This window comes from Thalassophryne amazonica, chromosome 12, assembly GCF_902500255.1.
Source record: "Thalassophryne amazonica chromosome 12, fThaAma1.1, whole genome shotgun sequence".
NCBI lineage: Eukaryota > Metazoa > Chordata > Actinopteri > Batrachoidiformes > Batrachoididae > Thalassophryne > Thalassophryne amazonica.
In genome coordinates this window covers 50037664-50058828 of record NC_047114.1, presented here as the reverse complement: position 1 = coordinate 50058828, position 21165 = coordinate 50037664, and the positions used below count along the sequence as shown (strand labels likewise).

Genomic DNA, 21165 nt, shown 5'->3' with positions numbered 1-21165 from the left:
GGTAAGGTCTTTAGTCCCCTATTGCTCCCAGTGTGTAGTGAGTACCTTGTATGGCAGCACCCTCACATCGGGGTGAATGTGAGGCATTATTTGTAAAGCGCTTTGAGCGTCTGATGCAGATGGAAAAGTGCTATATAAATGCAGTCCATTTACCATTTCCAACACCTTGTTGAATTTATGCCATGAAGAATAAAGGCAGTTCTGAATGCAAAAAGGGGTCCAACCCGGTACGAGCAATGTGTATCTAATAATTTAGCCCATGAGTATATACTGAGGAAACCCTCCCTGTGATAAAGTTTTTTTTTTGTTTTTTTTTTGTTTTTTTTGCACATTTATTGAAAACAAAAGAACTAAGAAATCACATGTACATAAGTATTCACAGTCTTTGCCATGAAACTCAAAATTGAGTTCAGGTGCATCCTGCTTCCACTGATCATCCTTGAGATGGTTCTACAGCTTGAAGTCCACCTGGGGTAAATTCATTTAACTGGACATGATTTGGAAAGGCACACACATGTCTATATATAAGGTTACACAGTTGACTGTGAATGTCAGAGCACAAACCAAGCATGAAGTCAAAGGAATTGTCTGTAGACCTCTGAGACAGAATTTTCTCAAAGCCCAAATCTGTGGAAGGGTACAGAAATATTTCTGCTGCTTTGAAGGTCCTAATGAGCACAGTGACCTCCATCATCCTTAAATGGAAGAAGTTCAGATCCACCAGGACTCTTCCAAGAGTTGCCCACCCGTATAAACTGAGCGATCGGGGGAGAAGGGCGTGTGTCATGGAGGTGACCACGAATCCGATGGTCACTCTGTCAGAGATCCAGCATTCCTCTGGGGAGAGAGGAGAACTTTCCAGAAGGACAACTATCTCTGCAGCAATCCACCAATTAGGCCTGTATGGTAGACTGACCAGACAGAAGCCACTCCTTGGTAAAAAGCAGATGGCAGCCCACCTGGAGTTTGCCAAAAGGTTCCTGAAAGACTCTCAGACCATGAGAAACAAAATTGTCTGGTCTGATGAGACTGATGAGTAAATAGATACCCCCTGCATAGTTATAATGAATACAGAAAGTAGCTATACCGTGCAAAACCATTTTTGTACCATGCAATAACCGTTTTTTTTCTCCTACTACCTACCTTGAAGCCTCTCCAACATTGGCCTGTTTGGGAAGACCATGCTGCAGCTGCCACTGAAGTCTATTAACCTAGGCTACAGACAAGAGAAGGCCAGGCTTGTGCTAGAGATAAGAGACTCACCTGACCCGTTTGTAAGAAACACCAAGGCACCAGTGCGAACAGGACGCAAGTGGAAGGCAGAGGAGGCTGTTGACCAGGCCATCAGCAGGCTCGAGCACAAAGAAGTGGTGGGCAGGATACAGTCAGGGAGAGCAGGCTTGGGGTGGGGAACAACCCCCAAGTTTTGGTCCAAGGCTACAAGAAAGGAGAGGAAAGAGTTGGTGATTGAGGAGGTGGTCAGGCACGAGGAGGAGCAATACAAGATCAAGGCGCTCAGCCAGCCACAGCAAGGGCGATGGACAACTTGGGAAGGAGTCGTCAGCAGGACCATCAAGTGGTCCGACTTGTGGAAGATGCCTCAAGCAAGGCTTAGTTTCCTCATTCGGGCCACGTATGACACCCTCCCCAGCCCAAGCAATGTGAGCCAGTGGTACGGCTCAGAGGAAAGCTGCCAGCTCTGCAATGCCCCAAACCCAAGCCTACAAAATATCCTGTCTAGTTGCAAGACAGCTCTGGCGCAGGGTAGGTATAGGTGGTGACACGATCTGGTTCTGCGGAAGCTGGCAGACGTCCTTGAAGTGTGGAGAATGGAAGCAGCCAAAGACCCTCCTTCTAAGTCTCGGACGTTTATCAGCTTTGTTAGACAAGGAGCTGGAGCTCAGACCATCAGCCAGAGGGAAAGATCACTGCTAACACCTGGATGCAACTGGAACTTAAGGGTGGATCTTGATTGGCAGCTCAAGTTCCCCCCAAAGATTACCACCACCTCCCTGAGGTCAGACGTCATCCTGTGGTCCTCTGATGTCAAGACAGCGATCCTGGCAGAGCTAACTGTCCCTTGGGAGGGAGGAATGGAGGCTGCCTGTGAAAGGAAGAGAGACAAATACACCCACCTGGTAGCCGAGTGCCGGGAAGCTGGATGGTCCACAACTATCTACCCTCAGGAGGTTGGCTGCAGGGGGTTCATTGGAACATCCATCCAGTGCCTCCTCAGGAAGATTGGAGTGTCTGGAACAAGGCTGAAGAGGGCAAATAGGGACCTGGCAGAAGAGACGGAAAGAGCCAGCTTCTGGTTGTGGTTGCGTAGGAAGGACAGGTCATGGGGGAAAGAGGGGTCCTAGGGGTAGCTGCAGGGGGCGTCAGGGAGACGTCCCTGCCATTGCTCCACCACCGTGAGATGTTCCGGGATTAATGGAGCGAAACATCAATGAAGGGTGGCTCCCGGCTGATGACCCTGCAGTTACCCCGTTGGCACCGGCGGAGGTGCGTCAGGCGGAAACACCATGCAGGTAGAGCTTACCTGTGCTTCCAACTATAGGATGGGACCTCCTTTTGGAGCTGCCATTTATATCACACCTGTCTTACATTTTGAGGATGAACCATGTACAGTAACATGCTTTGCTGTAACACTAAGATTTCACCATGTTGAGGTGGAAAAACATTAATCCTCATTTTGTTTTCTGGCCTATAAAAGAAGATGATTTTGTAGTGTTTCAGTTACAAAACAACATACCATAATGCAACCCAAATCAGAAAAAAGTTGGGATGATACTGAAAACAGAAATGACAAAACCAGTGCAGTCATCCTTACATTTGCTTTGACTTCTACATATTTCATTTCAAATCGTATGAACTCAAGATAGTTCATGTTTTGTTCAATCAACTTGATTTCTTTTGTTAATACACATCCATTCCTGTGTTTAAGGTCTGCAACACATTCTTAAAGGTGGGATGCTAAAGCATTTACTACTTTGTAATGTTGACATTCCTTCTCACAACACTTGAAAGATGTCTTACTGTCTATTCTTGTCTCCTGAAAGTATACAGTTTGTACCCATTTTAATTCCAGACATAGATAATATGGGCATCAACTTGTTTTTTTGTTGTTTTTTATGGCAGTTTTGTAGTAATAGGCTCCTCCTTGGTTGATTTGATCCTCTGTTACTGGTGAATGATGACATATTTCTATTTGATGCCTCCAGCTCCTTCATCAGTTTGTTAGTTGTGCTCCTGAGGTTCTGTTCGATCATAACAGCAAGAAAAACATGATAATCAATGTTCACTCCAAATGTATCAAATGTACATTCTAATGCCATATCTAGAAAATGATCTTATTGCTTCTTTGCTTCTGTCTGTGTTTTGTGGTGCTTCATCTCTACTTCTGTGTGCAGGTAAAAAGAAGATCTCCCTATACGACAGTCAGGCTCCAGTCTGTCCCATCTGCCAGGTGCTGCTTCGGCCCGGAGAGCTGCAGGAACACATGGAGACAGAGATTGAGAGGCTAGCAAACATGTGCCTCAGGTAGTCCTGAAACACACATACATATTGGGCATACATACTTATACATACGTATCAGGCCATAACACACTTGGGGCTTGGTTTATTAAGATCCCAGACAATGAATGCTAAATTGCGTGGACAATCCAAGAAAGTTTTGTGCGTGAAAGTGTGCAACTGATCGCAGGTGGTAAAGTGTCGTGGACAACAGTACAGTATGTAAATGAAGATTTTTACTGGCCATTATTGCAACATTGAATTCAATCTTACACTTGCACGTATGCACCCTGTGCATCGTGCAAGAACTCTGCATGGAAAAACTGAGCATCTTTGAGCATGTGTGAGCATATTTAATAATAACAAAATACCCTCACATATCGCGCTTGTGTGTGGGCGCGCACACATGTGTGTGCGTGTACCTGAAACAATTCTTGACACCGACTGATGAATTTAAAGAAAGTTATCACTTTTAAAGGATCACGGCTAAGATCCAGGCTTTTAATGACTTCATGGACTTGGCCTTTAGATGTGTATCTGTATGCAATGAAAGTGTTGAATTTGCAGAGACATTAACTTATCTCAGCAGTGACATTTGTATCTCTGAGACGATGGATTTTGAGACAGAGACACGAAGTCATCATGAGGTTGCTGGACAGAGATGTTTTGTGATGCCGTTGTGTTTCCAGGAGTGCAAAGGTCCAAGTATTTACAGTATAATCCTGGTGCTTCCTGTCTTACTGTATGGGTTGGTGACATGGGTGCCTTTAGTGACCTAAAGCAATGATGATTCTAAGTGCCTTTGTGTCAAATGAATGGTTACTTATAGAGAGACTTAGATGATAGCCATTACAATTTGCCAATGTATAGTGTGTCTCTGCGCATGAGTCAACACACAGGTGTGTCAGTGTTGAGAACCCCAAGGGTTTGCCCAAATTTCACCTGGCTACAAAAGATAGATAGCTACTTTTGACATTTAAAGATGGACCAGTTGTCTGCCTAGGTGGATGTAATCCATGACCCAAGATGGTTCCATTGTGTGGCAGATGTTGTGATGCGTGGCACCTGCCCCAGACCTGAAACTGAAATTGTGTACTTAAAATCAAGGGTGCCAGCAGTTTTGACCAGGATGCACATTGCACTTGTTTGTTGAGTTCAGTTAGCCTTTCCATGCAGTTTCCTGTTGTTCACTGCTGTTTCTGGCATTCCTGAGTTTGATTGTCCTCCAGATCACTGGGTATGTAACCTCTCACCACACAGACAGAAAAAGACTGCTATTAACTGAATAATTGTTCAGAATAGCATGAGATATCCTCTCATGCTATCCTGTGTCACAGTTGCACATCATCTTTACACAGACAACGTTGGATCCAACCCCTCCACAGTAACATTTGATATCTTAACTAAAAACAATATTATCTTGACACAAGTGCAACCTTCTGCACACTGCCTACAAGCACAGTACAAGGTACTGTATTTAAATGAGATAATTTATGAGCTCATGAACTGGATATTTTGACAGCATGGGGTGTAGGTTGGGTTTGAATGCAGCTTTTACTGTCAGACTTGCTGAATGGTATTGTTTTTTAGCTAAGAGTTTGGTGCCATAAATCTGCATAAAAGGCAGATGTGTGCATTTTGGTGTTATGGTATGTGTTTCCTGCAGGGATTAGGATTCAAACCTGTGACCTTTGGTTCACAGGTTTGAATCCTGACCCCTTCTTCTCCACATGGCAGTTGCATGAGCTGTTTTACGATGAATAAATCAACTTCAAGCCTTTTTAACGATGGAACACAACCATTAGGATCCATATTTTAGCTTGACCACATGTCTGGGTGTGTCCTTGTGTTTGTGTACATACACATGTGTGTATGTGTTTGAGTATGACCTGCTGTCCACCTCATGGGCCCCGCTTTATGATAGTCCCCATTAACCCACAGCAACAGGGCAACTGATAGTGTCACCCCACATGGAAATCACACTTCATTTACCCCCATTTCCACCTCATGAGGACATCAACCAGTCTGTCCTTCAATACACCAACTCGTTTCTCTTCTCCTCTGCACTGTCTTTAGCTTATTGGGCTCTTTGTTTGTCTTCTTTTGCAATTTATTTGTCCTTATACATTACATAAAGTGCAGTATAAGTGAGGTTGGCAATGTACAGCTGAAGGTTTTGTCCTGGGAAACAGCGATGACTGGTCAAATTTGTAGAAAATATGCAGAGATTGGACAAAACCACAAGGACATACAGAATTCACTGTGACTGGTTAAATTTGCAAGAACTGTGATTGTGACATTGCCTTTAAGGGAATCCTTGAGGGGTGATAACTGTCAAAGCACCAAAATGATTTGATTGAGTCAACAAATCTTTAATTAATATTATTATTACGTTGTGCATGTGTGAAGTGATCAGAAATAAAGGTGATGTAGTAGGAAAAATGGGTTAGGAAAAAAAAATTCACTCTCAAAATGCTAAAAAAAAATACCAAAAATGAATTTGGCAATACACCCAGCACTCATTAGAGGTGTAACAGTACAAAGAAATCACACATCAGTTCATACCACGGTTTGGACATTACAGTTCAGTACAAGATGGTATAATGAGGGAGGAAAGCAACAAAACATTTCATTTTCTTCTTCATTTCTACCTAGCTCCTGTGACTGACACATTGAATATGAATTAGCATGTATTTGCTGTGGCGACCCCGAGTGCAAACGTTGGAGCAGCCGAAGGGACTTACTTAATGTGTTTTAAGAGTAGCGTGGTTCCTCTATCTATCTATCTATCTATCTATCTATCTATCTATCTATCTATCTATCTATCTATCTATCTATCTATCTATCTATCTATCTATCTATCTATCTATCTATCTATCTATCTATCTATCTATCTATCTATCTATCTATCTATCTATCTATCTATCTATCTATCTATCTATCTATCTATCTATCTATCTATCTATCTATCTATCTATCTATCTATCTATCTAGCTGTCTGTCTGTCTGTCTGTGGGTGCCAAAATCCAACCCCTTGTCCGCATTGTGACACCTGTGTAATGGATCAAGCAGGGAATTGTCTACTGGGGTGAAATACGGTGGGGACATTGGCCGCTACTGCTACCGGTAATCATGAAGGCCCCAGAGGAACCCTGAACACAAGACGGCGTCTGGTGAAACAAGAAGTCCTCCACGTCAGATCAGGGAGTCATGGTTTGAATCCCAACGGTTGTGAAGGCGGATGAAGGCTGCAGTGTGTTTGTAGGCAAGGAACAACAATTCACATGTTAAACAAACCCATGCATGGGTGTGTCAAGATCGCCCGTGAATGATTTTCTATCCCATACAGGAATGGATCAAGAGACAGTCTTCCGCCCAACAGAGGGATTGCATTAATCGATCTGTCTGTCTGTCTGTCTGTGTGCCTATCTATCTATCTATCTATCTATCTATCTATCTATCTATCTATCTATCTATCTATCTATCTATCTATCTATCTATCTATCTATCTATCTATCTATCTATCTATCTATCTATCTATCTATCTATCTATCTATCTATCTATCTATCTATCTATCTGTCTATCTGTCTGTCTGTCTGTCTGTCTGTCTGTCTGTCTGTCTGTCTGTCTGACTATCTGTGGGTGCCAAAATCCAACCCCTTGTCCGCATTGTGACACCTGTGTAATGGATCAAGCAGGGAATTGTCTACTGGGGTGAAATACGGTGGGGACATTGGCCGCTACTGCTACCGGTAATCATGAAGGCCCCAGAGGAACCCTGAACACAAGACGGTGTCTGGTGAAACAAGAAGTCCTCCACGTCAGATCAGGGAGTCATGGTTTGAATCCCAACAGTTGTGAAGGCGGATGAAAGCTGTAGCAAGTCCTCAGACTCAGATCCGTCTGGGCTTTCCCAGCCATCATCAGGCAAAGGATCAGGCAAAGGATCTGTCAAGGACTGTGTGTTTGTAGGCAAGGAACAACAATTCACATGTTAAACAAACCCATGCATGGGTGTGTCAAGATCGGCCGTGAATGATTTTCTATCCCATACAGGAATGGATCAAGAGACAGTCTTCCGCCCAACAGAGGGATTGCATTAATCGATCTGTCTGTCTGTCTGTCTGTGTGCCTATCTATCTATCTATCTATCTATCTATCTATCTATCTATCTATCTATCTATCTATCTATCTATCTATCTATCTATCTATCTATCTATCTATCTATCTATCTATCTATCTATCTATCTATCTATCTATCTATCTATCTATCTATCTATCTATCTATCTATCTATCTATCTATCTATCTATCTATCTATCTATCTATCTATCTATCTATCTATCTATCATATTATGATGTGGCATTTACTGATGAATGTCAAATTTTCCTCCATGCTTCCACCAAAAATGTCAAATCAGTCCTTGCATGAAATTCAGTGCTAAGTGTTGTAACTTTTGGAAACGCAGTACATCATTTGCATGCAGCTTTAAAATGAGTGCAAGACACATTATTTTTGCTGTGCTAAAGAGACAGTGACTGGATTCAGCATCAATTCAAGCTGATAACTCATCATCAGTCATGCACAAACTGACATCTTATAATGTTATAATTGATATTTCTCTATTTGTGCATCTTGTCTCGCTGCCATACTGGTAGTCCAGCATAATTTCAGAAAAAAGTAGAGTCCACTTTTCAAATATAATTGGCAAAATCAAATTAAATTATGACTTTATGATAGATAACTGCAAAGATTTCAGATCCATACTAAGTTATCATTACTGATCTATTGGTGAATTGTTGGAGTTAAACCTGATATTCCAGAAACTGTTTTATGAAGAAAAAGTGAGACTAAAGAATAGAATAGAATAGAATAGAATAGAATTGCCAGCTATGCACAGGTCATCTATCATTGTGTGATATGGGGAGGTGTGTGTGGATGTGTTTCAATGATTAATAATGGTTAGTGTTCTGCACTTCCCTCAGGGAGCCACAAATTGTGTGTATTCTCAAATCCCCTCAAACATACACACACAAACACGCACAGGGTTATTTAAGGAAATAGCGTCATCCTGGGGTGAGATGGAATGGTGGCTCACTTCACGCCCGGCTGATTTAGCTACTCCCCATTAACCACCTACCACACACACACACACACACACACACACACACCACACACACACACACACACACACACACACACACACACACACACACACACACACACACACATACACACACACACACACTGGTAAAAAGAAAAAAAAAGCATCTGTATGTGTAGATATGCACGACTGATGTTTGGCAGTCGTCTCTTTATGGCTGCACTGCTGTTAGCGTGTCAGCATTTTTATACATGGAACCGAACAGGAAGTCCACACAATGAAGCAAACAGCTAACAGGTGACTGTGCCAAATGTATTGTGTAATGAATGGGAAAATAAACGCACAGCTGCATGTCTTGTTGCTGCAGTCACTACACCTGTCCTTTCTGGGAAAGGATTCCCTCATTTTCACAGTGTTGCCTGTTCTGCTTTGTTGAAGCAACTCTTGGATTGTTGTTTGTTGTGAGGAAAGTGATAGTTTTACAGAGCTGGTACTTAAATCAAACAATAATGGACAAACTCCTCGTCAGTTGTCAGATAGGTCCCAATTACTTTATTTCATGTATGTAGTGCCAACTTACAACAAAGCTGCCTCAAGCACACAGGCAACAGTGGTGAGGAAAAACTCCCTCTGATGATTTGAGGAAGAAACCTCAAGCAGACCAGACTCAAAGGGGTGACCCGCTGCTTAGGCCTTTCTAACAATTACAAAGTTTTGCAAAGTTTTGAAGAAACAGAAAATAGAAAATCAAACAACATAATAATTATATAAACAAGATGAGAAGTTCACAAAGGCACCAGCGCTACAGGCAGGGTGGTGCCTGTGGTCCCAATACAGATAAAAAAAATTACTACATTATTATGACTCAAGATTTTCTTTCTCAGAAATTTCATGTGTAAGCCACAACAAATTTTATTTGGCATGTTAATTTTGAAATGCAAGGTTGTGTAAATAATGCAGTGTTGCATGAATTTGATGAATTGTTCTGAATTTCAGTTGGTTCTGATTATAAGACAACCATGCTTTGACAATATCTTTTTTATTTTGATGCCAGAGCCTTTTCTATGCACAGCCCCTCATTTGATTAAACAAGCATGTACTGGCACATTGCTGCTTTTAGGACCACAGTAAGCCTTTCTCTCACGGTATTTGTAAATGGTCTTTTGGGCTTACCATCTTCTAATACTACCCCCTCACACTGAATTTTAGGTTGTTTCAGAGTTATTCAGTGACTCTGTGGCATTTACTTTTTACATAGCCTCTTGTCAGGGCAGTCTCTGTTTCTCTCTGTCCTTCAGCACTGTGAGACAGTTAGAGGGGTGGGTTACTTCAGTTATGGGAGCCACACTCAATTCACTCATTCAGCTATTTAGCACCATCTACTGTAAATATACATATGTAAAAGTCTAAACTCTGAATATAAGACAACCTTTTTTAAGATATATTTCTAAGAAAAACACTTTATACTGAGGGTACATTAATTGGTATTACTTATTCAGCTGCTAATTGTTAATTAAAATACAGATAACGTGTTTACGAATCACATGTTAATGGTGTTCATGTTAATGTCAATAATACTATTAACTGTGTTTATTAATTATTAAATCATGTGCAGCCCCAATTCCAATGAAGTTGGGATGTTGTTGTGTAAAATGTAAATAAAAACAGAATACAATGAATAGCAAATCCTCTTTTGTGGTGTATTCAATTCAATCCTCGCCCCATCTTTGCTTGTGAACAGCTGAGCGTTTTGGGGATGCTCCTTTTATACCCAATCATGACACTCACCTGTTTCCAATTCGGTGTTCTTTGAGCATTCGTTAAATTTTCCCAGTCTTTGTTGCCCCATCCCAACTTTTTTGAAATGTGTTGCAGGCATCCATTTCAAAATGAGCAAATATTTGCACAAAAGCAACAAAGTCTGTCAGTTTGAACATTAAATATCTTGTCTTTGTGGTGTATTCAGTTGAATATAGGTTGAGGAGGATTTTCAAATCATTGTATTCTGTTTTATTTACATTTTACACAACGTCCCAACCTCACTGGAATTGGGGTTGAATATTTTAATCCTGTAGTTAACATGAACTGCTTTAATAATCTTCACCTATGGTCATGAACTTTGGGTAATGACCGAAAAACAAGGTTGCGGATACAAGCAACAGAAATGAGTTTCCTTCCTCGGGTAACTGGACATACACTCATGGACTGGGAGAAAAGCTCAAATATGGAATACAGTCTTTGCATCAAAAGGAACCAGCTGAGGTAGTTTGGCCATTTGATGAGGATGCCCCCTGCTCATCTTCCAGGCATGTTTAAGTGGGAGATGGACCAAGTAGAGGCTGGAGGGATTACATTTCCCACCTGTCTTGGGAACGCCTCAGTTAAAGGAGTTAAAGGACATGGCAGAGGATAGGGAAGTGTGGGATGAGCCGCTTGGCCTACTGCCACCGTCACCCAGACCCCGATAAGTGGCAGAAAATAAATGAATGAGCCTTAATAAATGCTTCGTGAAACAGTTGCCTTCGTGCTTATTGTTGCATTGTTCCTAACAATGCAGTAACAATAGTATCTCGCAACTGCAAAAGAAATTAATAAATAAAAAATATCTAGATTATTGTCATCATAAATCATGAGTGTATAAAGAATAATTGATGTATAATTTGGGAGGACTGCTCCTTGGCAGAAGTCTTTGTGCAGCTTCATTTTCCTATAATTTCTTGCTATATAGTTGCTCAATGAGAATAGGTCTGAATGCAACATGTGTATTTTTTTGTGTTTATATTATCACATTTGTGTTTGTGAGATTAATTTTTTTTTCCTCACATATCGTTATCAAGAGAGGCAGAAGGCGTGTGCCTGTGTGGAACTTATATTACAAAGCCGACCGCAGCCTATATCACACACATATGCCCGCCTGCTGCTCTCTGTCTTTCTCTGTCTGTCTCTCTGCATGCGAGCAGCCAACATTGAAAGTGACAGTGGGAATTTGGTGCAATTTGTGGCAAATCTGCCTTTAATGACGACCAGCGGTCCAGAATGAAAGAGCTATGTGTATGGAAACGAAGGCGCGTGTGTTTGTGCGCCCGCTCCCTTCAATGAATATCTGTCCAGAACCTTTATCTCTTCTGTTCATTTTGTGTGCCTTCTTCTCTGGTGCTGGCATTTCTTCATTTTTTTGGAGTCACAGCCTCTCATGAGTGCAGACATGGGGCTCATGCACAAACAAATAGAAATCCATCCCATCCTGCACACCTCAGGTGACTCACAACGGGGTGGGGGGAGGTAATCTACATACCCCGTCACCCCCGCCTCCTGCCCCGTCTCCCTCCACCGTAATCAATGTCCCTCCATCAGAGCGAGCGGACAACACAAAAACCCAAAAAGCAATCAGTGGTTTGAGGGCAGCATCATCCTTCTATTCATACATTTTACCACAGCAGACTTATTCATCCCCATTGTACTCTTTCTTTCTTTCTCTCTTGTTCTCTGTTCTTCTGTCACCCATTGTGCAGACTGGATGTAGTTTGAGATGGCAGGGTACTTTAATTTGTTTCCAAATTATGCATCCACCCAACTGAAACTGCTATTATTGACATTAGCAGTCGGTTCTCATTCAGACTGAAATATTTCTTCAAAGAACTGGTGTAGATTTTATAGCATTCCACGGAAGCTGAGCCCTGCACAGGCGCAGACACATGCACAAACAGACATGTGGTCTGTGTTTAAAAGGGACTGGAGTTTCAAGAAGACCTCATGCAGTGTAATCCACTGATTTGATCATCATCATCATCATGTTTGCAATATTTAACATGCAGTATTGTAAGTTTCCATTTCATCTAACCTGCCTGTGGTTGGATTTGGGAGGAATATGGAGCACCCAGAGAAAACCCACACAAACATGGGGAGAACATGCAAACTCCACACAGAAAGGCCACCAGTGGGAATCAATCCCATGACCTTGGGATCACTGTGAGACAACAGTGCTAACCCCTAAGCCACCGTGCTTGGTTTGAATACTAATGAACAAAATCAGAAAGGATTACACCAATTTCAGTAGGTCCTTCAGTGTTTTGTTAAACAAATGAATTTATGTTTTTAAAATAAATACAACAAAAGTTTAGTCAATGGCAAATTGAAGACTGTCATGGTGGGAAATCTGTTGTGGAATCTGTGTGGCGTTAACAGCACGCCTCACACTTAACATCCACCCCTCATTACCACAACACATCTGTCTTTTTGTTTCATTTTGCGTTATTGCTCATTTCCAGCCCCGGCAACCATCACCATCAAAAATTCATAGAAGCGGGCAAACAGATGTGTGAGGCAGAGAGAAAAGGCACACACCAACTCTCCCATTGCTGCTTCTCTTTCGCTCATTTTCTGTCTGCTTTCATCTTTCTCTCGCTTGATCTGGCTTTATGTCGTCCGGCCTTCTGTAGCTCTGTCTTGCCTCACATTTCATCTCCGTCTACCTCTTTCTTTCCCCTCTTTTCAGTCTCTTTTCATCTCTCTGTCTTTCTCTCTCACCCCCTCTGTCATTGTGTCAATTGTCTCCCATCATGGCGTACAGCTGCTGTCCTCCCTCCCTCTCCCTTTTTCTCTTGTCACTGTTTGACACTGTCAACAAGCAGGTAGAGGTGGCTGTTATTGTTGATGCCTCAGCACACGTTCCTGGTAATGAATAAAAGTGAGAAAGAGGGTGAAGGAGAGTGAGAATGAGAGAGATGAAGGGGGTTGGCAGATTCTCCTGCACTACACGGCAGCTTGATTGTGTACCCGTGTTTATTCACTTTTTTTGGTGGAGGTAAGGCCCGCTGTTCAGCTTTCCTCCGTCAGTGCAAGAAAACAAACATTAGCACAAGCAAACGCACATTATATCTACTTTTTTTATGAAACACAAATATGGAATGGTTTTGCAAAAGGATCCCAATACAGAGAACCACAACAATGGAAGGTAAAATATCACTGACTTGAACAGCGGACTAAGAGGCTTGGTCAAAACATGCAAGGTCATGCACACAGGCGAAGAGTTTGAGTCGGCAGAGGGTTATCCAAAAACAGGCAAAAGGTCAGGAACAGATGAATCCAAAACAGCAGGCACAAACCAGGAACACTTTGTAACAGGAAGGCAAAAACACTAGAAAAAAGCCACAAGAACAATAAATCAAGAGAACACTATAAACCTACACAATGTGGTGATGTGGTAATGCTCTCAACACACAACCAAGCAATCAAACCCAGAACACATGAGACTGAAAGGCTAGGAACAGTAAGTTAAGCTACACAAAATGAATAAGAAAGAAACTTCAAAGTAAATGCAGGGGAATATTTACCATGTGGGGAAATTAGCCAGATGACGGGATGAACCCATCTGCGATGATATGCTATGCAACACACCAAAATACACCTCAACACAGTTTTTTCCATGATGCACCTCAACAGCAGTGTCAGAAATTACAAAAAAAAAAATAAAAAAATAAACATGTTCACAACAGAGAGTGGTGAAGTGCCCAAAACAGGGGTTTTTCATCATGTAAACATGTGACCAAGTCAAGATTGTTTGATGAGGTGGGTGGTCTGGCCCAACTTGCAGAGGTGTTCTGTGGAATGTGCCAACAGGGGTGGTGTCCCATACCAGGCTGGAAAAATAAAAATACTAATGAGTCCAGTTTTCTGTGGAGTGAGTGCTCACTTTAAAGCGTTTTTTCTGCAGTGTGATCCAGCTAACTGTCACACATGCATATGTGCGTAAACACACAAGGATGACCAATGTCACTGACGCAACTGTTTAATTTCACAGTTGCTGCTAATATTATTATTACTACTTTGATAATACAGTCTTCAATTCATTCAGCAACATCAAAATCGGCCCTGGATTCAGTGAGTGAAAGCCCTGTTACATATTTGTTGCATCCACGACGAAATCTACTTATTGTAATGAGTTCAACTTTTCGGGCTGGTAGATGAGCTACAGGGTGGGCCAATAAAATGTTTGTAATCCAAAGAAGAGGAGCATGGATTGAACATGTCATCAATTATTGAACTGTGCGGAAAACAAGAGACAAAGTGGGAAACCTTTGGTATCAAATGTTAATTTAATGCTTCTGTTACAAGTCTGTAAATAAAATTTTCAAATAAGTTCTCATTTCAAAAACTTGTGTACGATCAAAAAGTGGCAACATTTTATTGGCTCACCCTGTAATCAGAGAAATCACCTGTTTTAGGTGCGCAGATAAGAGCAATACATTGGAGGACTTTACGTCACTGAAGCTGGGGTTTTCTACTACTACTGGGGTAGAAAAAATTCAGTGACTGTGCAAGAAGGAGACTTGTGAAGGAAACCACAACACATCCATGACAAGTCTGGGTGGCAGTGATTGGAGAAACTCCGCACTTTTATTTTATTGACCATACTTTGGTAAATTATGTTTGCATCTATATACATAAAGGGCTACATCTGTCTGTCTGTCTGTCTGTCTGGATAAACTCACAAACTATAATATGTAGCCATAAAAACTATATATATTCTGAATCCTCATGACATGGGGAACAAACTGGTACCATTTTTTAAAAAGTTGAACTGAAAATTACCCCCAAAATAGCCAGCTGTGGGTATGAGATGAGATGAGATATACTTTATTGATCTCACAATGGAGAAATTATGGTTACACTCCAGTTACCTCAGACAGCAATTAGTCCACAATTATTACTTGTTTACCATAATAATGGCACACATCAGAATTAAAGACAGCACATACACATTTGACATTGTTTAAGTGCACTAAGTTTGAAGAAGTCCGTTATCAGAATAGAGGCAAGTGGGTGAAGGCCACGCAGCAACCTTGAGATGCGCCACCGTCAGCTTGGGGGAGTGACGGGGGCTGCAGCTAAAACTGCACTGCCCCCGCCGAAGGGGAAAGGAGTGACGTTAGCAGGCGCCAGAGACGGGAGTATTGATGGGGGATAGGAGGCTGGTGGGGGGAGGGAATGGAGCATGCTTCAGTCCTGTGAGAAGCAGTTTATTGTCTTTGTGAGTTGAGATAAGAAACAGCAAATGTTCCCCAGGCCGAAAAAAAAAATTCCTCTGGAGGAAAACAGTCGGACAATTTGACCTTCAGGCTTGATAAGCCTGTAATGTTATGGTTTGAGCAGTGAAAAACACTTTTTAACAGTTCCAACAACCAAATACCCAATTATGAATTACGAATATTCCCAGTTATGAATTAAGAATATTCACCGGCCTCTGAAATGTTCAACTTCAACTGCAAGGCACGCATCTGCTCCAAGATGTCATCCAATTTGCGTCTGAGTTCAAGAGTCATCGCAGTCTGAGAATGCACTGCCTTGCCAACCTCGTTAATCATGACGGACAAGTGAGGGGCCGTGGTTCTTGATGCCGCCATCTTGCTAATTTTCCTGTAGATCAGGGCAGCACATAAGCCAAAAAGTACCAGCCCTGCTACCATAAGACCAAAAATGAATAAATCCTCGACGTCCTCAACAGAGAAAGCCACCAAGCATGCCACACTCCAGGAACTCCAGGAGTCCAGAACATAGCCCACAGGATATGTTCCATCTGGGCAGATAGGATCCCCCAGTCCTGACCTTCTTGTAGAAAAAATGGTGTCAATAGCATTCAGAGACCAGCTGATCAATTCCATGGTTAATCCAATAGTAGTCCAATAGATCCAGAATCCAGTATCCAGTATAATTTGAGGAATTCACAGACTGGTGAAGTAGGGACTTGAAGGTTAAAAGCAGAGAACAGAGATAAGGGAGAGTGGAGGAGATGTGACCGCCCTCGTCGGAGTCCCAAGCTGAAAAATGACCAGGCAGATTCAAATTTCCAGCCCTGTATATGTGTTGGCCATCTCTGTTTATTTAATCCCTTTCTACAGCACACTCAGCACAGCACACTCAGCAAAACAGCAACATGCTTAGGCTGAGGCTGTGGGTATGACCAGGCAGATTCAAATTTCCAGCCCTGTATATGTGTTGGCCATCTTTGTTTATTTAATCCCCTTCTTCTGTGCTTGTCCTTTTGGATCTCTCTGCAGCTTTTGACATGGTGGATCATTGAGTCTTAGTTGAGAGACTAAGGACTTGGGTGGGCATTTCTGGGTCTGCTCTGGACTGGTTTTTGTCTTATCTTTCACACAGGACTTTCGCTGTTGCTGCTGGTAAATTTATGTCCTCCTCTGCCATGCTATCCTGTGGTGTGCCTCAGGGTTCTGTTCTGGGACCTATATTGTTTGCTCTATATTTGCTCCCACTTGGTCATGTCTTGAGTAGTTTTAAAGATGTCTCCTACCACTGTTATGCGGATGACATCCAGCTGTACATCTCATTCACTCCTCAAACGGTCTCTAGGGTATCTGCTCTTCAGAACTGTGTTGAGGTTATTGGTGACTGGATGGCGGCCAACTATTTGTCCTTAAATATAGCAAAGACTGAAGTCCTTGTTTGTGCCCCTGACGAGTTTGTTCCCACTGTGGTTGGGAATCTTGGTTCTCCTGCCCCTTTTGTTCGCTCAGCAGTGAGGAACTTGGGTGTTACGTTCGATCACTCCCTCAATTTTGACGCGTATGTTACCCGCCTGGCACAGTCTTGTTTTTTCCATTTGCGCAATATTGCCCGTCTGCGCAGCATTGTGTCTCGGGCGGAGATGGAGATGATCATTCATGCATTTGTGTCATCACGTTTGGATTACTGTAACTCTCCATTTTTTAGCCTTAGCAAGCCCTCTTTGGACCGCTTGCAAACAGTTCAGAATGCGGCTGCGAGGCTGCTGACGAGGTCATCAAAGAGGTCACATATAACCCCAATCCTCTCCTCCTTGCACTGGCTCCCCATCCATTTCAGACTCCAATTTAAAATTCTAGTACTGATTTTAGAGCTCTGCATGGTCAAATGCCATCTTATATCACCGAGCTATTACATCCATACGTGACAAGTAGGTCTCTGAGGTCTTCAGACCTGGGCCTATTGGTTGTGCCTAGGACAAGACTGAAGACCAGGGGAGACTGTGCTTTCGAGGTGGTGGCACCTAAAATGTGGAATGCATTGCCTTTGGACCTACACTCCGTGGACTCTGTTGAAACATTTAAAGTGAAGCTAAAGACCCTTTTGTATAGACTGGCTTTTACCTAGTTTTTATGGTTTTATGTTTCTGCTGGTTTTAATTTCTCTGTTCTTATGTGAAGCACTTTGTGATTTCTATCTTGAAAGGTGCTATATAAATAAACCTTACTTACTTACTTACTTCTTCAGCAACTGTTAAGCACCTGACTGTCCTGTATAACCCAGTTTGCATTCCTGTCTGAATACATTCATTTTATGTTTGTAAAATTGCAATGTAAAAACAGTGAAATACACCACTACCTCAATTTTCATTCATTGATATTTACCTTTAGTGTAACCTACCTTTTGTGTGTAATTTTGTTATAAATTTGATCGCAAAACAAAGTCTGTATGAAGGACTTCAAATGTGTTTGTCTTTTAACCAAGTATTTCCACTTAGTTTGGGGAGTCCACCTCTTATAGTTCTGCTGGACAAACTTCAGCCGATTAACTATTATATTTATAAGACATCAGCATTACAAAAACAAATGTTGGGTAATTGTTTTGATTAAAATGATTGACATTTGGCTTATGTCTAAAACAGGTTAACCTGGGCAGCGCTGGGTACCCCAGCTAGTATAAATATAAAAGCTTCCAATTCCATCATTCATCTGTCAACCCTTCAAAAAAGGAATCTCTTGTTGTGCCAGACTTGCTGTCAGATGAGAGTTCCAACTCTGTTCACTTTCAGACACTTTCCTTACTACAGTCCATATGTCTGTCTGTCTGTCTGTCTGTCTGTCTGTCTGTCTGTCTGTCTGTCTGTCTGTCTGTGTCCAAGCTGGACTGGAGTGCTAACAGGGTCTCAAAGCAAACATGACAAACCATGTCTGGTTTTGTCAATGTCAAACCTGTCAAAATGCTTCAACACCCTTTGACAAATGTATCTTTGCATTCTGGTGAATGTCAGAGGGTGTCAGGAAGGCACAGCCTGTGAAAGAGGAATGACAAGGAAGAAAAGACCAACTGGCAAATGTCAGCTGTAAAGACATCAGAAATAAAACAAGACAGTACATTTGAATTAAAAGTACTCCTTCTTGTGTGCAGTAAAGAGGTCCAGAGTCATTTCATATTTTTATTTTCCCGTCATTCAGCTCCAGTCCTAATTATTAAAAGGGCTTCTTTGTTTTATCCCCCTTTCTTTCAACCGTACTCAACACCCACACAATCTGTCTGTCAATCTGTCAATCTTTTTCACTGTGGCTGTTTATAAGCCGGCCGATTGTCCTCCAGTTATTTCAGAGTCAAAGCGACTGGGGGCTGACCACACCGACAAGTCAAATAACTGCAAAATCAAATGTTTCCTGCTTCTGTGGCGTGCTCTGCATGTGTGTGTGTGTGTGTGTGTGTGTGTGTGTGTGTGTGTGTGTGTGTGTGTGTGTGTGTGTGTGTGTGTGTGTGTGTGTGTGTGAGAGAGAGAGAGAGAGAGAGAGACTGTCTCAGTAATACCAGTTTATACAGTTTATACAGTTAATACAGTTTACCATTTATTTCTATCATTAAAAATGGATGGCAAGATGGCTTGCTGGATGGATGAAAGATGGTGAAATGGTGGTAAATCCCCATTAAATTGCTATTTGTAATTATTTAATGATTCAAGAGATCAAGTTGACAACTGGATGTCTTTGGTAGCAGGTCTCGTTGAATAACCCTTAGGTACCAGTGGAATGACTTTGTTGCACGTTACAGTTACTTGGTGATACGCAGGTGAGAAGTATCATTTGCTTCATGAGGCAATGTCAGGTTCTCTAGGCAAGATCCAGCATGCTACTGTCTCAGTGTTGAGAACTCAGCACCTGGAAACGGCCAAGGCAATAGTCATGTTTCACCTGGCTGCAGTGAGTGGATGGCTACTCAGGAGGTGAGGATGGACCAGTTGTCTGTCTGAGTAGTTGCCGTCCTGGACCTAGGGTGGTTCCATGGTGTGGTGGATGCTGTGACTTACAGCATTGGTACATACGTAATTCAAGACCTGACTTGACAAACAACATTCCGAAAAATATGGAGATCTGAGTTTGATTCCCAGTCATGCTACCTGTATGAGTTCTTGGTCAAGACACTTCATTTGCATTGTCTGAGTCCACCCAGCTGTAAATGAAGACCAGCCTAGTCTGAGGAAGTAAACTGAGATGGTGTGATATCCCAGTAAGGGGGATTCATAGACTGTCAACCTCTTCACGCTACAGAATCCAAGGATAAGCACCAGTGGGCCTCAGGGTCTATATAGGATTTACTTATTATACCTTGCTGGCCAAAGGCCTGAAGGAGGATTATGTCGTGGAGATTTCCATCCGTGTGTCTGCTCGTCTGTCTGTCCGTCTGTCCCAAAAACGGCATAAGGGTTAGGGTTAGGTAATATGTAGGTTGTAGGTTGGTAATATGTATATTTTAATATCATTGGCCAAGTGGTTAATGCGCTTTGTTTCAGTGCAGAAGGTTCCGGGTTCAAATCCCACCTCTGCCACATTTCTCCATGTAATGTGGAGTTGCGTCAGGAAGGGCATCCGGTGTAAAACCTGTGCAATTCAACATGCAGATCCACCTTGGATTTGCTGTGGCAACCCCAAGTGCAAACAAGGGAGCATCCAAAGGGACTCATTTAATATCATTGGAGCTGGGCTCATTTTACCAGAGTTCTGGTCATTGATTAACAAAACTAGACTCCATCAGTTTCATGCTTGGTTGCTTGCATTCTTAAATCAACTCCCCTCACACTTTAGATGGCATTTCATGTAACTTGGTACAAATCCTTGTTATAGGTTGATAATGCACATATTTTAATACTGTAAAGGACTGACACATTTTGGCAGTGTTATGGGCCTTGATTAACAAACCTAGACACTGCCAGTTTCATGAGTTGGCGGCTGCATTCTGAAATCAACTCTTCACATATTTAAGATGAAATTTTATGAAAATTGCTACAAGTCCTTGAAATGTTATCAGAATGTACCAAGCACTTCTACCAAAGCATCATTTGCCAGCGGGGGATATTTTGCTCTCAGAGTACTGTTGTTCTTATATATGTGCACCAGTGGTGGGCACAGTTCCGCTAATCTGCTAACTGCTAATTATTGAAGATAATGTTTTCATTATCGAATAAGCTTTTCAGATAACTTTGAAAACCATTACTGGGCTAATTATCTTCCAATAAGTTTTGGTCCGATAATTTTTAGACCGCTAATGTATTTTTACAGACATGGTAAACAAAGCTCAATAGTTACAAACATTTATGAAACCTAAAATCAGTTGAGTACCTACCTGTTAAATGTTTTGTAGTAGGTGTGCAGTTCTATCCTCCGTAAACAGAGGAGAGCTGGTTCTAAAAGAAACCACCCTATCCTCTGCAGGCAAAGGAGAACTGCTCACAGAAGAGGGGGAAAAAAGCTTATTTCTTTTGACCCCATACTGATACACTGACAATATC

At 42.0% G+C, this 21165-nt stretch overlaps 1 protein-coding gene across 3 annotated transcripts in view; it reads left to right on the top strand.

Annotated features, from left to right (window-relative positions):
- rnf220a (ring finger protein 220a) overlaps window positions 1–21165 on the top strand; it is a 507503-nt gene that overhangs the window by 385240 nt on the left and 101098 nt on the right. For all 3 annotated transcript variants that reach the window (XM_034183510.1, XM_034183509.1, XM_034183511.1), the window contains exon 3: window positions 3414–3543. In XM_034183510.1, the coding sequence (XP_034039401.1) occupies window positions 3414–3543 (130 nt within the window). The remainder of the gene's footprint in view (window positions 1–3413; window positions 3544–21165) is intronic.